The sequence below is a fragment of the Dipodomys merriami genome, unplaced genomic scaffold, assembly GCF_024711535.1.
Source record: "Dipodomys merriami isolate MVZ:Mamm:240054 unplaced genomic scaffold, mDipMer1.0.p SCAF_11, whole genome shotgun sequence".
Classification (NCBI taxonomy): domain Eukaryota; kingdom Metazoa; phylum Chordata; class Mammalia; order Rodentia; family Heteromyidae; genus Dipodomys; species Dipodomys merriami.
In genome coordinates, this window is record NW_027202382.1 from 41,593,154 (window position 1) to 41,607,650 (window position 14,497).

At 50.3% G+C, this 14,497-nt stretch overlaps 1 protein-coding gene across 3 annotated transcripts in view; it reads left to right on the plus strand.

Moving 5' to 3' along the window:
• The window catches only part of Mvb12b (multivesicular body subunit 12B), a 177,693-nt gene that overhangs the window by 62,923 nt on the left and 100,273 nt on the right, over nucleotides 1-14,497 (plus strand). For all 3 annotated transcript variants that reach the window (XR_011370163.1, XM_070013804.1, XM_070013790.1), the window contains exons 3-5: nucleotides 2,641-2,748; nucleotides 7,920-8,016; nucleotides 13,362-13,491. Coding sequence is in view for 2 of the 3 variants with exons in the window: in XM_070013804.1 (XP_069869905.1) it covers nucleotides 2,641-2,748; nucleotides 7,920-8,016; nucleotides 13,362-13,491 (335 nt within the window). In the remaining variant the exon portion in view is untranslated. The remainder of the gene's footprint in view (nucleotides 1-2,640; nucleotides 2,749-7,919; nucleotides 8,017-13,361; nucleotides 13,492-14,497) is intronic.

The following is a 14,497-nucleotide window of genomic DNA, read 5'->3' on the forward strand; positions in this document are numbered from 1 at the left end:
GCATGGATCACGTCTCACCTGCGTTTGGCTTCCCTTTTGCTCTTACTTTCTCTATCATTTTAGATGATTATTGGCAGGAAAGAGAGAGATCTATTGGGCTCTGGTTATTGGGCCACTTCTGGCTCTACCTCCAGTGGCGTCTGCATGCTGGGAAGAAAGGCTGGAGAGAAAGGGCAGTCAGGGGAGTGAGTGTGTGTCTGTGTGTGTCTGTGTGTGTGTGTGTGTCCATGCCTGGGTCTGGAGAGCCTGTGGTTACCAGCAGCGATGCTGGGAATGGGCGAGATGACTGGAGGAGCAGTGGCCTCAGGGGTATGAGAACTCACGGCTCACAGTGTGGTAGCTGGGAAGGGAGGGAGGGCGGCTTCTGTGTGACAGCCATCTTGTGGGCTTGGGCCTGGAAGCTTCACTTACCATGTCACCTGGGTAGCCAGCAGGTAAGCTTTTGCCCACCTCTCTCTGGCTTGTTCATTCATTCCTGTAGCAAAATTTCTATGCTTGGCACAGTTGGTAAGATATCAACCACAAGAGGTGTCACCTAGTCCTGGAGAGAGCCACAGTCCCCAGGTCCTGTCATGCTGCATATGTGTTTGGAAGACTGGCTTTTGGCCCAGAGATGGGGAAGGAATCTCGGGAGCAGAGGTCAGAACTAAACCCCAGGTGACAATGGAGGACTTTGTGAATCCTGATATTTATGACATCACGTTAAATAAGGGGTTAGCTCAGCAGTAGATCCCTTGTCTGGCACGTGTGAGGCCCTGGGCTCCATTGCTAGCACTGCAAAGACAAATGGCAAAACCAAGACCTGGCGATAATCTGTCCTCACTTGGAATCTTACGGCTGCTTTTGCCAGTGCTTCCCTGTGAGCGTTCATACCCAGGGTGACTACTTTCCCTGGCCGCTTCTCCTCTAACCCACCGTGCCCAGGGAGGGCAGCATCTCCACTTTACCCATAGCAGACGACTTGCCAAACAAAGCCACTGGCTTTCAAGTTCAAGCCTGCCAGGACCTTGGTGCTCCCCATCCCTCTCCTCCCGCTGCCTTTCAGGTTCTGGGGCCCAGGGCCTGTGAGCTTGGGCTGGATTCCCAGGGCACTGGGGGTCAGACACTGCCTTAAGGCAGTCATGGGGTCCCCTCTTCTCACTGTGACATTTGTCTTGTAGATCCTTAGCTCCTCCAACTTAACTGGAGGAAGAATTTACAGTGATAATAAGCAAGTGCCTTTGTGTTGCTGGTGTGAGAAGCTGCCCTGGGGCTATTGCTCTGCAAAAGGGAGGCCAAGGGACTCAAGCCCCGACCACAGACCACAGAGTATGGAGACGCCATGGGGAAGACTATTGACAGTGCACCAGGGAACAGGGAACAGGGTGGGGGACAGAAATGGAGGCATGCTCAGAGCAAACATCCCTAAAATCACCCCATTCTAAGTCTCCTTCAGTATTCAGGACAAATAGATTTGCCTCTTTGCACAAAATCCTTTCTTTTCCCCATCCTAGTAATTGCTAAGTTAAAATCCTTTTACCTTGTGAGACTGTGGCTGGGGTGGCCTCCAGGGGTATCTGGGTTCCCCTTTCCCATCCTGTGCTGCTCGGAAGTATGGGCTGCACGAAGCCCTGGTGTGCCTTAGCGCTGGCTGGACTTGATCAAGGCAGTTTGTGTAAAGAATGGAGATATTTTAGCAGTTTGTCAGAATGTCTAGGAGCTCATCAGATCAAGGACAGGATCTCTATGCAAACCAGAAAAGCACAATCAAAAGCAGCCAGGAGGCCATGGCTTCAAGACCCATTTGGATGGACCCAGAAAGATGGCACTGTTCCCTGGATCTTCCGATGCCCCCACATGGTTCTAGTGGCATGGAGGCTTTACCCAGTGTCACACGGGCTGAGCCCTTGCCATCTAGTGACAGAGCAGCTGGGAAGAAGGGAATGAGGGCACAGCCCTTGTGCTTCCTTCCCCTAGCACACACACACACCCCTCCCACCCCAGACCAATAATGCACATCAAAGCTGCTTTCACCCTTGAACACTTCCTAGAAAATGGCTTCCCAGTGAGACTAGAAACAGGGAACTGAGTCTGCAGTGATCTTTCTATCATGATGTGGTTGCTGACCTTGAATTCGCCTTTTGGGACTTGTACCAGGAGAATGCAGCATGGAGGGGACTTTCCTGCCCCACTCCCCCCAACTCCTGCCCCCCACCAGGCAGGAGATCCTGCCAGCCCCACCACAGGGGTGCCTCTCTCAGGTACATTTCACACCCCATTGGGCCTTTTTCTGCATCCTGTGCTATCCTCTCTGAACCGCCCCCACCCCCAGTACTTGTTAATGAGCAGCCTAATGTGCTGACTTCCTAGTCCCTTCTTGGTCCATTACAACAAAAGTTGCTCTTTTCCTCATTAGGACCACTTTTGTCAGGGTGTCTTTAATCAATGGCTTCCCCCGGGACAATATTTTTAGAAGTTGTATTTTTCACACTCTCCCTTTTCCCCTTTCGGAACTTCTCTTCCGTGTGCCTGGTGAAACAAGCTAATGAGATGCCAGGAGAGTTCGGGCCAGTGTTAATTGGACCAGGTATGGAAGCAGCACTTGCGCACACCTTCAGTCTTGCCTTACCTGCGACTCTCTTCTCTCTCTCCCCGGTGCAGGTGGCACAGACAGCAGATGGCGTGGATGCTGACCTCTGGAAGGACGGCTTATTCAAGTCCAAGGTTACCAGATACCTGTGTTTCACAAGATCATTTTCCAAAGAAAATGTAAGTCTAGTGGTGATTTCTGTTTGCTGAGAATGCAGGAGTGATTTACACTTCTGTTTGGAAATTTCCTCTTTTTTTTTTTGTTGTCGTGGTGGTTTATTTTCATTGCCATATTAATTTATTTGTGGTTTTAGGGAACTGGGTAGCATCAGCAGCCAGCAGTATGTCCCATTTATTAACAGTGTTATTAGCTATGTACCCAAGTGTACAGTGAATTCCATTAAAATGTCTTCTCCAAAGGACATCAGGAAATTTCTCTCCCAGCTCTCATTTACCTACTTTTTCCTCACCAAGCAGCAAGCAGTGAATCACTGGGCAGTATACATGGGAGAGTAGCCAGTGAACTTGGCTTAATGCTGGCCAGATAGTGATAGCTTAGCTCCAAGGGAGGCCCCAAGGCCACTCCTGGCTCCCCACACCCAGCCCCAGACATGGCCATATTTCCAGAAGGGCCTTTCCCTTCTCTCTGAGTCTTTCTGGGACATAGGTCTTGCCATTGTTTTTGTAAGTAGGTATCCACACGGGCAGATTGTTATGAGTTTTGATACTTGGGCCCTAAATTAGGAAATTATAAAGGTATGTACTATGACTTTGCCAATATAGCATTTTAATGAATGGTTTAGCAAAAATGGGAAGGGAATTCCTTTCCCTGGTGAGGAATCCCAGGCACCTGTAAATGTGCCTCCCGGGTCACCCTCTTTCCACACACACCAAGACCCTGAAGTTTATGACTTGTCCACAGTCACCTGTTTTCCCTGGCCCCAAATAGGGAGCATTCAGATTTTCATTTTTTTTTTAAGTTGGGGGAAGGAGAGGGCATTTTATTTTTGGCTAAATGTTCTTGTCGCTCTCAAATGCAAATCTTTTTTTTAAAAATTGCCACTTCACTTTTATAATTTAACCATAAGGAATAATACTGGTTTATGATTAATAAGATCAACCAAAACCAGAGCAACTTGAAACCTTGTTGAGAAGCATGAAGGGGAGAGTCTTTCTGACGCAGCCCCCAGCCCAGGTGTGGCCAGGGAGGGCTCTGCAGTGTTCCTGCTCCTGCTCCCTGCCTTCCCTGTTCCTATCATTCACTGGTTCTGTTCTTTTTTAGACTGACTCCTAATGTGTCAGGACATTCATTTCTTCTTTCCACCTAATTACAAGAGCAGTATATTTGCTTGTAGTCGGCATACTTTGTGACTGAGGAGAAGGCATTGGTGGGCTCAGGGAGTGTTTTTACTGCAGGGATTTAAATGTGTTTTGAATACCGGGAAAATGGCCCAGGCACGTACAGTGTACCCACGCAGTCCTGCTCCCTGGAGCCCGAGGAGACACCACACAGCAAGCGTGGTGGTGGCGTTGCCCTCCCAGACATGAGCCTCTGACGGTATCCGTAGGTCCTATCACCCTCCTTTTTCTACCCCCCCCCCCAGGGGCCTGCCAGCATCACTGTCCCTGGAGCTTTTGAGCTCCTGTCACCTCTGTTCTGTTGCTGGCCACCACTGCTTCCTGTGGAGGGTCAGTCAGCACGCTCCTGCGGCCTGGCTGTGAGGGGACTGTCCCGAGATCTGGACTAATGCCTATCTGCACCCTTTTCCTTTTAGCTTCCAAGTGTTCCTTCCTGGTCTCTAAGGCTCATCTGCCCAGACCACAGAGGCTTCAGTCACAGATGCAGAGGACAGCCATGACCTCTGTGGCCAGTTCTGGGTGTGTGTGTGTGTGTGTGTGTGTGTGTGTGTGTGTGTGTGTGTGTGTGTGTGTGTGTGTGTGTGTGTGTGTGTGTGTGTGTGTGTGTGTGTGTGTGTGTGTGTGTGTGTGTGTGTGTGTGTGTGTGTGTGTGTGTGTGTGTGTGTGTGTGTGTGTGCAGAGGACAGCCATGACCTCTGTGGCCAGTTCTGGTGTGTGTGTGTGTGTGTGTGTGTGTGTGTGTGTGTGTGTGTGTGTGTGTGTGTGTGTGTGTGTGTGTGTGTGTGTGTGTGTGTGTGTGTGTGTGTGTGTGTGTGTGTGTGTGTGTGTGTGTGTGTTTACATCCCTCCACTGGCTGCAGGGTAAGAGGCACCACTCCCTAGGGAGTGTGGTCAGTGACAAGTCCAGCAGAAAAGATGTCACCAGGGCTTGTTAGTTTTGTGTGTCCTGAGTACCTATGTTCTATGGAACACACTGATTTGTTGATTATCCCCAGCTGAGTACTGGGGTGCTGAGGGGTATCAGGGAGCAGAAGAGCAGTGGAGGAAGCCCCGGCCACGCTTCGATGCACTGTGGAAACTGGGTTCGCTCCATTTTGGGGAACAATAAATGGAATCAAGATGGTCAGGTCAAGGGATGAACTTGATTTGGAATGGAATCTCGGGGGTTGGCAAGAGCCCACCTGCCAGCCAGGTGAAGTGGGACAGGAACCAGGGGTATCTTAACTGGTTTCATCTAGTCGGTCCTGCCCCTTGCTGTTTGAACCAGAGCATAATTTTTCCAGCAGTGCTGGAAGGTGGGGGGGACCTCAAAGATGGGCAGATTCTTAATTAGGTGACTTGAGACTCCCAGTGTAGGAGTTTGGGGAGCCTCCTTTGGAACCTAAATTCCTTTTCCCCAATAATGCTATTAATACAGAAACCCGGCTTCGGAGTGACATTGCTTCCTGGGGAAGGATGGAGATTAATTGCACTTTTCATGCCCTGTACTTTCTGCATTACCTGTAATAATAATGTACATAGATTAGGTAGGGAGGATATTAAACAGAAGGATTTATGAACATTTGAATATTAAGTTGGTTATCTGTGGCTACCTTAAATGCAAGGTTGTCAAAAATAATTACAGTATACTAGCAAATACTGGCTACCAGAGACAATATAAATACACTGAGTCAGTGCGTATTGGGCTTTTGGCATGAATCATGTGCTCAACAAGGATTGGGAATACGTTCTTCATATTTATGAGGAGGAAATGAAAGGGAGCCCGGATGGGGGAGGGGAGAGGAACAAGCAAAATTAATGGTGTCGCAGCCCAAGTATATTAAACCTGCATAGCGGCAGCCCCAAGCACGAGGGCCTCGCTTGGGCTGCAGGAAGCTTCACCCGTGCAGCCTCCCATTTGGTATGCACAGGACGGTTTTCTGGTGCTCATTTTCATGGAGGCACACACCCCCTCCCGTGCTCTGGTCGCTAAGTGGTTTGCAGTTGACTTCTGTAAAACCCAACTTGTCGAGTCAAAGACGTTGGAGAAGGATATTGATGAATGCCCATCCATCTACAGGGCAGCAAAACATGCCCAGTTGTTAATTTCTCAATGCAGAAAGCAGTGATGACATGGAAAAGCAACTGGCATGAAAAAAAAATTATGATAGATTAGATCAGGCAATTCTGAAAGCAGCTGATGTGTGTGAGTTGGGCGAGCGGTCAGAGATTTATTCCGCGTTGCGGGGGCGGGGGTGTCATGTCCCACTAACTGTGCACATTGTCTTCCTGAGGAACCCCCTCCCACACACCCCCGCCATCTGGGATGTAATAACACTAAATTGTTGGCCAGTGTCATAATGCTCAGAGAGGGAAGAATGGATTCTTGATGGCAGGCCACGAACTCACCCGTCACGAGCTCCACTTGCCATCTTGACCTTCATATTGCCGTGTGAGGAATTCATTTCCTTTGTGTACTTTTGGTTCATAATGTATTTCTTAAACACACTTTCAGAATTCTTTATGATATGGCTTAGATTTTATGATATGCCACCTAAAGCAAATCTGATTTGATTTCTGACTCTCAGTGACCCACTCAGTTGAAAAATGTGCCCCCAAACGTTAATTGATTCGGCAGATAACTATCAAGCACCCGTGGTGGGACAAGCACTATGCTAGGCTTGGGTTTGGGGTGGGAGCAGAGATCATTTTGGTTCCCATGGCATTTAAAGCTCTAGTGGGACCATAGATTTTAGACAAATAATTTCACAACTAAGATTCTAAAGGGACACGAAGTTAACAAACACACACACACACACACACACACACACACACACACACACACAAAATGAGTATAGTGGGGCATGGCTTAGTTTAGATGACAGGAATTTCCTGATGACTTTCAGAGATTCTGGTGTCATGTGGTGGCAGAGTGAGTCCTTGGCTCCCTGGGTAGGGAGTTGGAGATGGAACCTTCCCTCCCTCCCCCCCCCCCAGCCCCCAGCAAGACAGGAACAAAGGCCTACAAGGTTGTGGCCAAGGGCAGAGCATAGGCTGACTGGCTGGAAGGCTGTCCAGACAAGCCAAAGGAGAGCAGGTCATTCTGGGCTCTGGAGGCTATGGTATGGGAAAATGGGGGTATGGAGTGTTTTGCTTTGTATCCTAACAGGAGAGATATGGGACAAGAACCCATCATTCTTCCCTTAACTGGCTCTGACGAGGCTGCAAATGGCCCTGAAGATGTTATTGAAATCTCTGTGGTGGCCCTGTGTATTTAAGTTGCAGGACAAATTTCTTTAGGGCTGTTTCTAAATGTGAAATGCAGGCTGCAAGTGCCGGCGTGTTCACAAAGAATTCTCACTTGCAGTTACAGAATGGGGCACTAGTCTTGGAAAGATGGCTTTATACCAGTTACGTAAACTGCGCACAGTGGACCCCACATCCCATCACTAAATAGGAGCTGTAAGAGGCCCTTTGTGCATGTCCTTTCAGAAGACGTGGAGTACGGAGGCAGCAGGGCATTTACTCTGCTTATGATTCTTGGGAGTGTTTACAGAAAGTATCTAATAACCAAAATGTGCGTCTACATGCACACTCCCATCCGGGTCCAGTGGCAATTCCCCCTACAGGTGTCCTCAGGAAGCTGCTCTTTCCCAAACCTGCTGGCTTTTGCTGTTTGTGACACCCAGGGCTGAGTGGCCGCAGGTCCAGGGACCTGTGCACAGCTACCCTCTGCTGGGTTCTGGCTACAGAGTTTTCTGGGTCATCTGTCCAGCTCACCAAAGCCGAGTCTGAGAAGGTGGCCTTGAGGTTCTGGACATGAAACTCCTTCCCGGGGGCCACTGGAGTCCCTGTGTAACCATGAGGGAACATTAAGTGTCACCTACTCTAATTAACCTGCTGTCGTAAAGCTGCATGAGTCATTGTGTTAAACATGCATCTTCAAGCCAACATGGCCAGCCTACCGCAGGCGGGTTCAGATTAATCGTCTGTATCTCTTTTCTTCTTCCCAAGAGTCATTTGGGGAATGTGCTAGTGGACATGAAGCTCATTGACATCAAGGACACACTGCCCGTGGGCTTCATCCCAATCCAGGAGACGGTGGACACACGTGAGTCACCCCCTAGTGCTGCCAGTCCCGTGCCAGTCTTCTTTCCCCCAGGAGGACTTTGGATGATTTTTCTTGGGATATACTAGGAGACCTCACTGTGTGCCAGGAACAGAGCCTGCTGCTCATGACGCCTGTCTACCTGGGTCTCTGAGGCATCTGCAGTGTTCCTGGTGGTAGTGTGTGAACACCTCAGGAATGGAACCAGAAATCTGGTGACAGCCTCCATCTTTAGTCTGTCCTCTGATACTCCTAAAGCCAAACATGGCCCAAGACCCAGAAGCAAAAAGAGGGAAATCAAAAGGTGCTTGGGTACCAGAAGGGCAATGATGTGTCCATTTTGGTCTCATACAGCAAACTAGAAAGTAAGCCAGAAAGACTGCAAGTTAGAGCCCACAGGACTTGAATTTGACTACATCTTTTGATCACTGAGCCATGCTGGGCAGAAGTAAACACTGCTGAAGCAGAACCTACCTCAGGCCCCACAGCACTGGACCTGGAGCATTGGAACCAAAGCACTATGGTTTTGGTCCTGCTGTTCTTGTTCTGTGGTGTAACAATGCTAGGAAACTTCTAAATGTTTACGCTTCTTCACTTTGCTATAATTCCTGTATTGTGCTTACTTTTGATTCTGTGTTAGCACCTTAGGAGTTTGCACAGCAGCTTCCTCCTTCTGTGGCATGAGTCATGTGTGCAGTTCTGTCCTTCCTTCTTCATTATGCTCACGTTCTTCCATAGTCAGCCTTCTCTGGGGTCACTGTCGGTTTTCCATTTTCCTGCTGGCATTTCCCACAGAATAGTCTCTATATTGGTATAGATACCGCCATAGTTCTGTTACCTGAATGTAAAGGGGTGTGTGTGTGTGCCTGTGTGTGTGTGTGTGTGTGTGTGTGTGTGTGTGTGTGTGTGCGCGCGCCTGTGTGCCTGTGTGCCTGTGTGCCTGTGTGCCTGTGTGCCTGTGTGTCTTTGGTCCATTGTTTGTTAATTGTGAAATACCATACAACCATGTCCTTCTGCATCTGCATGTCTGGTTGTCTTGGCACCATTTGTGGAAAGGCTTGTCTCTCCACCATTGATTGGTCTCAGTGTTCTGGTCAAGGAGCACTGGGCTGTAAACACAGGATTTTATTTCTGAACTTGGAGTTCTTTTCCATTGATCCATATGTCTTTCCTTATGAGGTTACCACACAGTCTAGATTTGAAAGAAAGGTTTAAAACCCTCCAACCTTGCTCTCTTGCAATTTGGTTTTGGCTATTCTGGAGGGTTCCTGGATTACCATGTGAATTGTAAGATTAGCTTGTCTGCTTCCGGACAGAACCAGCTGAGATTTTTTTGATAGGAAGGAATCTTTGACTCTGTCGATGAGTTGTGTGTGTGTAGACTGGGAATGATTTCCTTGTGATAATTTCCCCAGTGCTGGAGCTACAGCACCCCTCTCCACATGAAATGCATCCCTCATCTCCCCGCACCCCACTTCTTGCTGCCCCGGGCCTCACCACGCCTTCCTCACTACCCTTCCTCTTCTGACTCCAGTATGCGAGTTGCTGTTTTACCTGCCCGTAGTGCCTTCCCTTGGCCCAGGAAGCCCCCCTGACCACCTCCTTTGTGTGCCCATGCGGGTGACAGTCTGGCGTTAGGTCGCCTTGTGGCAGCTTGTGCTCCTTTCTGTAGAGCTTCAGGCCAGGTGCTGCAGGTGCCGACTCGGGAGAAGAACGAGGAGCTCAGGCCACAGGGCATCAGGCCTGCCGGCAAGGACCCACCTTGCTACGGTGTCCAGCAGGAGGCACTGTCAGCACTGTAAACTGGCGGAGGTCAGGGCCCTGTTGCCTCCTTTGCTGCCTTGCAGAGCACCTGGCATGGCCCGAGTTATAGAGGGATGGAGGACAGCAAGCAGATGCAGGTCCGGGAAGCCAGGCAGGACCCGCCTGCCTCTTAGAACAAGCTGCTGTGTGTTAGCATGGTTGGAAGAACTTAGACTCTGGTATCCATCTTACCTACTATTCAGTCTGACTCTGCCACTTACAGCTGTGCAGCCCTGGGCAGATCCCCTCACCTTCCTGGCCTCAGTTTCGTCATCTGCCAAGTGGGGATGGGGGTGGGGGCTCTTCCTACCCCTTGCAGTTTGCGTCCTAGCTGCTGCTTTGGTTTCCTCAGCCCTTGCTCCTTCTCTCTCTCAAGAACGTAGACCATGTCTACAGGAATCACCTGTGCTTCCCCCTGGCGTGGAGCCTTCAGTAGCACATGGCCTCCGTGGAGACCCACTTTACTCCCCTCTGCTGCCAGTGGACGCCCAGAAATCTCCCGTTCTAGGGATGATCCGGGCGTGTGCCTGATTCCCATACCTCCCAGTATAGATGTCCACACTCTTAATCAGTTTTACTATTCTACTTGTTTTTAACTTTTTTTTTTTGGTCCGTCGTGGGGCTTGAACTCTGGGTTTGGGCGCTGTCCCTGCACTCTTCAGCTCAAGCCTAGTACTCCACCACTTGAGCCACAGCGCCACTTCCAGTTTTCTGATGGCTTATGGGAGATAAGAGTTTCACCGCTTTTCCTGCCCGGGCTGGCTTTGAACTGCAGTTCTCAGATCTCAGCCTCCTGAGTAGCTAGGATTACAGGCGTGAGCCACCAGCACCTGGCAACTGTATCTAACCTTTATTCTACTATTCACTAGCAAGGTTAGGCCTTTACACTGGTGCTTTTACTTCTTCTTACATCAACTAAAATTGCTTGTTAATTTCTGTCCCCTACTCCCAGGCCTTTCGCATTTGTGGGCTTGGCATGGCTGTTTGTTTTGAATAGTTAGTGGGCCCCACTGTCTTTGCATTGGTTTGCTCCTGAGGCACAGGGCAGTTTTTCCTCTGCTGGTGAACTTGGTCAATGAGGAGCCTGGGGCTGAGACCTGTCTGGGCTGTCATCAGAAGTTGGGGATCATGTAGGCCTGGTTGAGAAGCCTGTCCCCCATGGCTGGGGCTCCATCAGGTGCCGTCTACCATGCACATTCTGAGGTAAGGCCCTGGACTCTCCATCAGGTGCCTGCACAGAACCTCAGGTCTGAGGACCCCTTCCTTTTTGGGGGGGGGGCGGTCGTGGGGCCTGAACTCTGGGCCTGGGCGCTGTCCCTCAGCTCTTCAGCTCAAGGATAGCACTCTACCACTTGAGCCAAGCACCACTTCTGGCTTTTTTCTTTTTGCTTATGTGGTGCTGAGGAATTGAACCCAGGCCTCATGCATGCAAGGCAAGCGCTCTACCACTGAGCCACCTTCCCAGCCCTGAGGACTCCTTCCTTTCTAATCAAGGGCCATTTCCCAGAGACTTCACCCAGGGAACAGGGAGCCTTATGTCTGCCCCTCCTCTCCTGTCCCAGAGAGTACATAAGGCTCTGAGTTCATAAAGTCAGCCAAAAAGATGAGAATCCTGTAATTGATTTCAAATAGAGTTTGCGGCAATCCACAGAGCACTTAAACCTAGGAAGACTGTTTTGTTTTAGTAAAGGTCTGTGCACTTTCCCTGTGTTTTTAGCATGACTGAACACAGTTCTATTATTGCCTGTGGATAATACACTTACTTAAAAAGCAGGCCTGCCAGGGCCTGCACAGTGTAATGAGCGGCTCCAGCCCTAACCCCAGGGGGCGGCAGACAGAGGGTGGGCTGGGGCCAAAGGCTGCATGGCTAAAGCACGCGAGCTTCCTGCACTTGGCTCTGTTTGAGGCAGGCCTTGTCTTCTGCACACTTCCTCAGGTGCTTTTGGTGCTGGTCTGACTGCTCAGCGATTGGTTTTCGAAGGTGCTGGGTTGCTCTCGGGGTCTCCTCACCAGGATCCCATTCTGCCTTGTCAGGGACAAGGTTTAGGGTCTGGATTCAGGACATCATTACAGCCTATAGGGCTGATACAGCCGATACAGCCTTCAGCTTCTACACCAAGGAAAGAAGCTACAGAGTTTCTAAGCTCCAGCATGGCTTCATTTTATAGATAACAAAACTGAGGCCTACAGCATTCAATCAACTCTCCTAAGGTCAGGGCACCAGAATAAGTCAGAGTTGGGATTTCAGCCCAGATCCAACTGACTCATGGATTGTTTGAAGCCATGTTCAAAACCACAAATGAACCACACGATACACTTTATCACTGGTCACCGCAGCACTGGCTAGAGCCCCAGTTCTCTGAGCTGAGACTTGACAATGAAAAAGAGCCCAGCTATTCATCCTCCTCTGCGCGAACCTGCTCTCAGCAGGCCAAATAATAGGTGGAGAAGTTTTACAGTTAGAGGAATTCCAGCTAACCAGGACACACACCATCATGAGCTGTGTGTCTACCTGTACAGCCTGGATGTGGCCTAATCCAGCCTTTACCTACCTGAAACGGGACAGAATGCCCTGATCTCTCCAGCCTGTGTGTGCCCTGAAGAGAAATCGAGCAGGAGAGGTTGGGACAGAAGAAAAGGATTGAGAGATCCATCAGTCTGGTATGGCCTTGAGCCATACAAATCAGCAGTCAGTAATGGTCTGAAATAATGGAGAAGGGCTGGGAAGGTGGCTCAGTGGTAGATGCTTGCCTTGCATGCATGAAGCCCTAGGTTCGATTCCTCAGCACCACATAAGCAAAAAGAAAAAAAGCCGGAAGTGATGCTGTGGCTCAAGTGGTAGAGCACTAGCCTTGAGCTGAAGAGCTGAGGGACAGCGCCCAGGCCCAGAGTTCAGACCCCATGACCAGACCCAAAAATATAAAAGCTAGATAACTGAAATAATGGAGAAAAGTTGACTATAAGGAAGTTTCCTGATTTCATTAGGAATGCACATGGTGGTGTGGAAACAAATGCCTGCTGAGAGGGAAGTGGGCAGGGCCTGGTGCTGGGAGTCATTCACTGGCAAGAGTTGATACCCGGTGAAGGGAGCATGGGCGTCGATTCTCTTGCTCCCCACCACCACCATGCACACAATGTGGGAGATGATTAAAGGTTTACATAACAAAGAAAAGAAGGGCACATGGTGAAATGTGCTAACACATTTACTCCGGGGCTGGGGAAGCCCAGTGCTTTGTATATAGAAGAATTATGGCTAATCAGGACATCCACTAACCCAGCTCAGGGGCCTGTGGACTCCTGGGACCCACTTCTGGGCTGGCTGGCTGAGACTGGGTCCTGAGCATGGAGCAGGGTAACCGATGTCCTCTATTGTCACGGCCTGTCCACTGCAGCCCAGGAAAGACAGGGGGTAGAGCCTAGCCCTCCATCTGGTGACAGCGATCTGTCGCTTCCACTGCCTAGAAAGTGACATGCCAGGACATGTGGTTTTCAGAGCAGAGGTGGGGCATCTCCGTGACTCATCCCTTCCCTGTTCTTTCCTTCAGAGGAGGTGGCTTTTAGAAAGAAGAGGCTGTGCATTAAATTTATCCCCCGGGATTCCACAGAAGCGGCCATTTGTGACATCCGAATCATGGGCCGGACCAAGCAAGCACCTCCTCAGTACACATTTATTGGGTGAGTCAACAGTGCGGTTCCATCTGTTGTGTCCTCCGGAGAGCGTTCGGGTCACTTAGAGGATGAGGCTTACCAGGTTCTCAACTGCCCCATCAGCCTCACCACGCTGGGCCCTACCTCCCCCCTCCCCCCCCCCCCAGCTGTGGAGCATCCATTTTGTATACTGAGTACACACGGAACGTGGGAAGGAAAGGGTGAAGCAAAGGCCCTGCTCTCCCACAGCTGCTGCTCTCAAAGGAAGAGGTGCACAGTGAACGAGAAGATAAATGACAGGGCTCGCACGGTGAGGGAAATGTGCCCTAGTGGTGACTTGCGACTACTCCAATTAGGAGTCAGGAAGGTGACTTTGAGCAAAGGTGACCTTGGTGTCAGGAGAAGCCAGCCGTGAAGGCGAGCAGGCAGAGCAGGAGTTAGTGTGGAAGCAGGGTGGGGTGCAGCATGCTCTAGGAACAAAGAGTCCCACACGCCTAGGGTGGGCAGGAAGGGACCGGGTATTGGACTGAGGGCCTCCTGGGACGTGGCTGCTGTCTGTTTTATTTCCAACACAATGCAAAGCCATTGGAAGTTTCCAAGTCAGGAAGAATCACAAATATCGCGTGACTTGGTGCTCACTCATGGGAAGTCTGTGGTTAAGTGCTGTCTTCTGATAGGCAGACAGCCCCTGGGGCCTAGCCGGTGACATGCAGTTCACTGGCAGCCTCAGTGCAGGGCCTGGGCCTGGCCCTGAAGCCGCTTCATAGTTCCAGGTACAAAGCAATCCCAGCATTCCCTCTGGTCATAAGTGACAGGAAGCCCCACCCAGACTGGCCTAAGCAGAGGGAAAAGTTTGAACAAATGAGTTCAGGAGCCAGTGCGCTCCAGGCAGCCAGAAGTAGTTCAAAGGACTCCAAGACCCTCCTTGCCGAGTCCCCTGGGAGGACTCCACCTCACTCCTGCTCCCCCTGGTAGGCATGGTGGCTCTGTCAACTTAGCATCTATCCCCTGGGAGGCAGAGAGTAAGTCTATA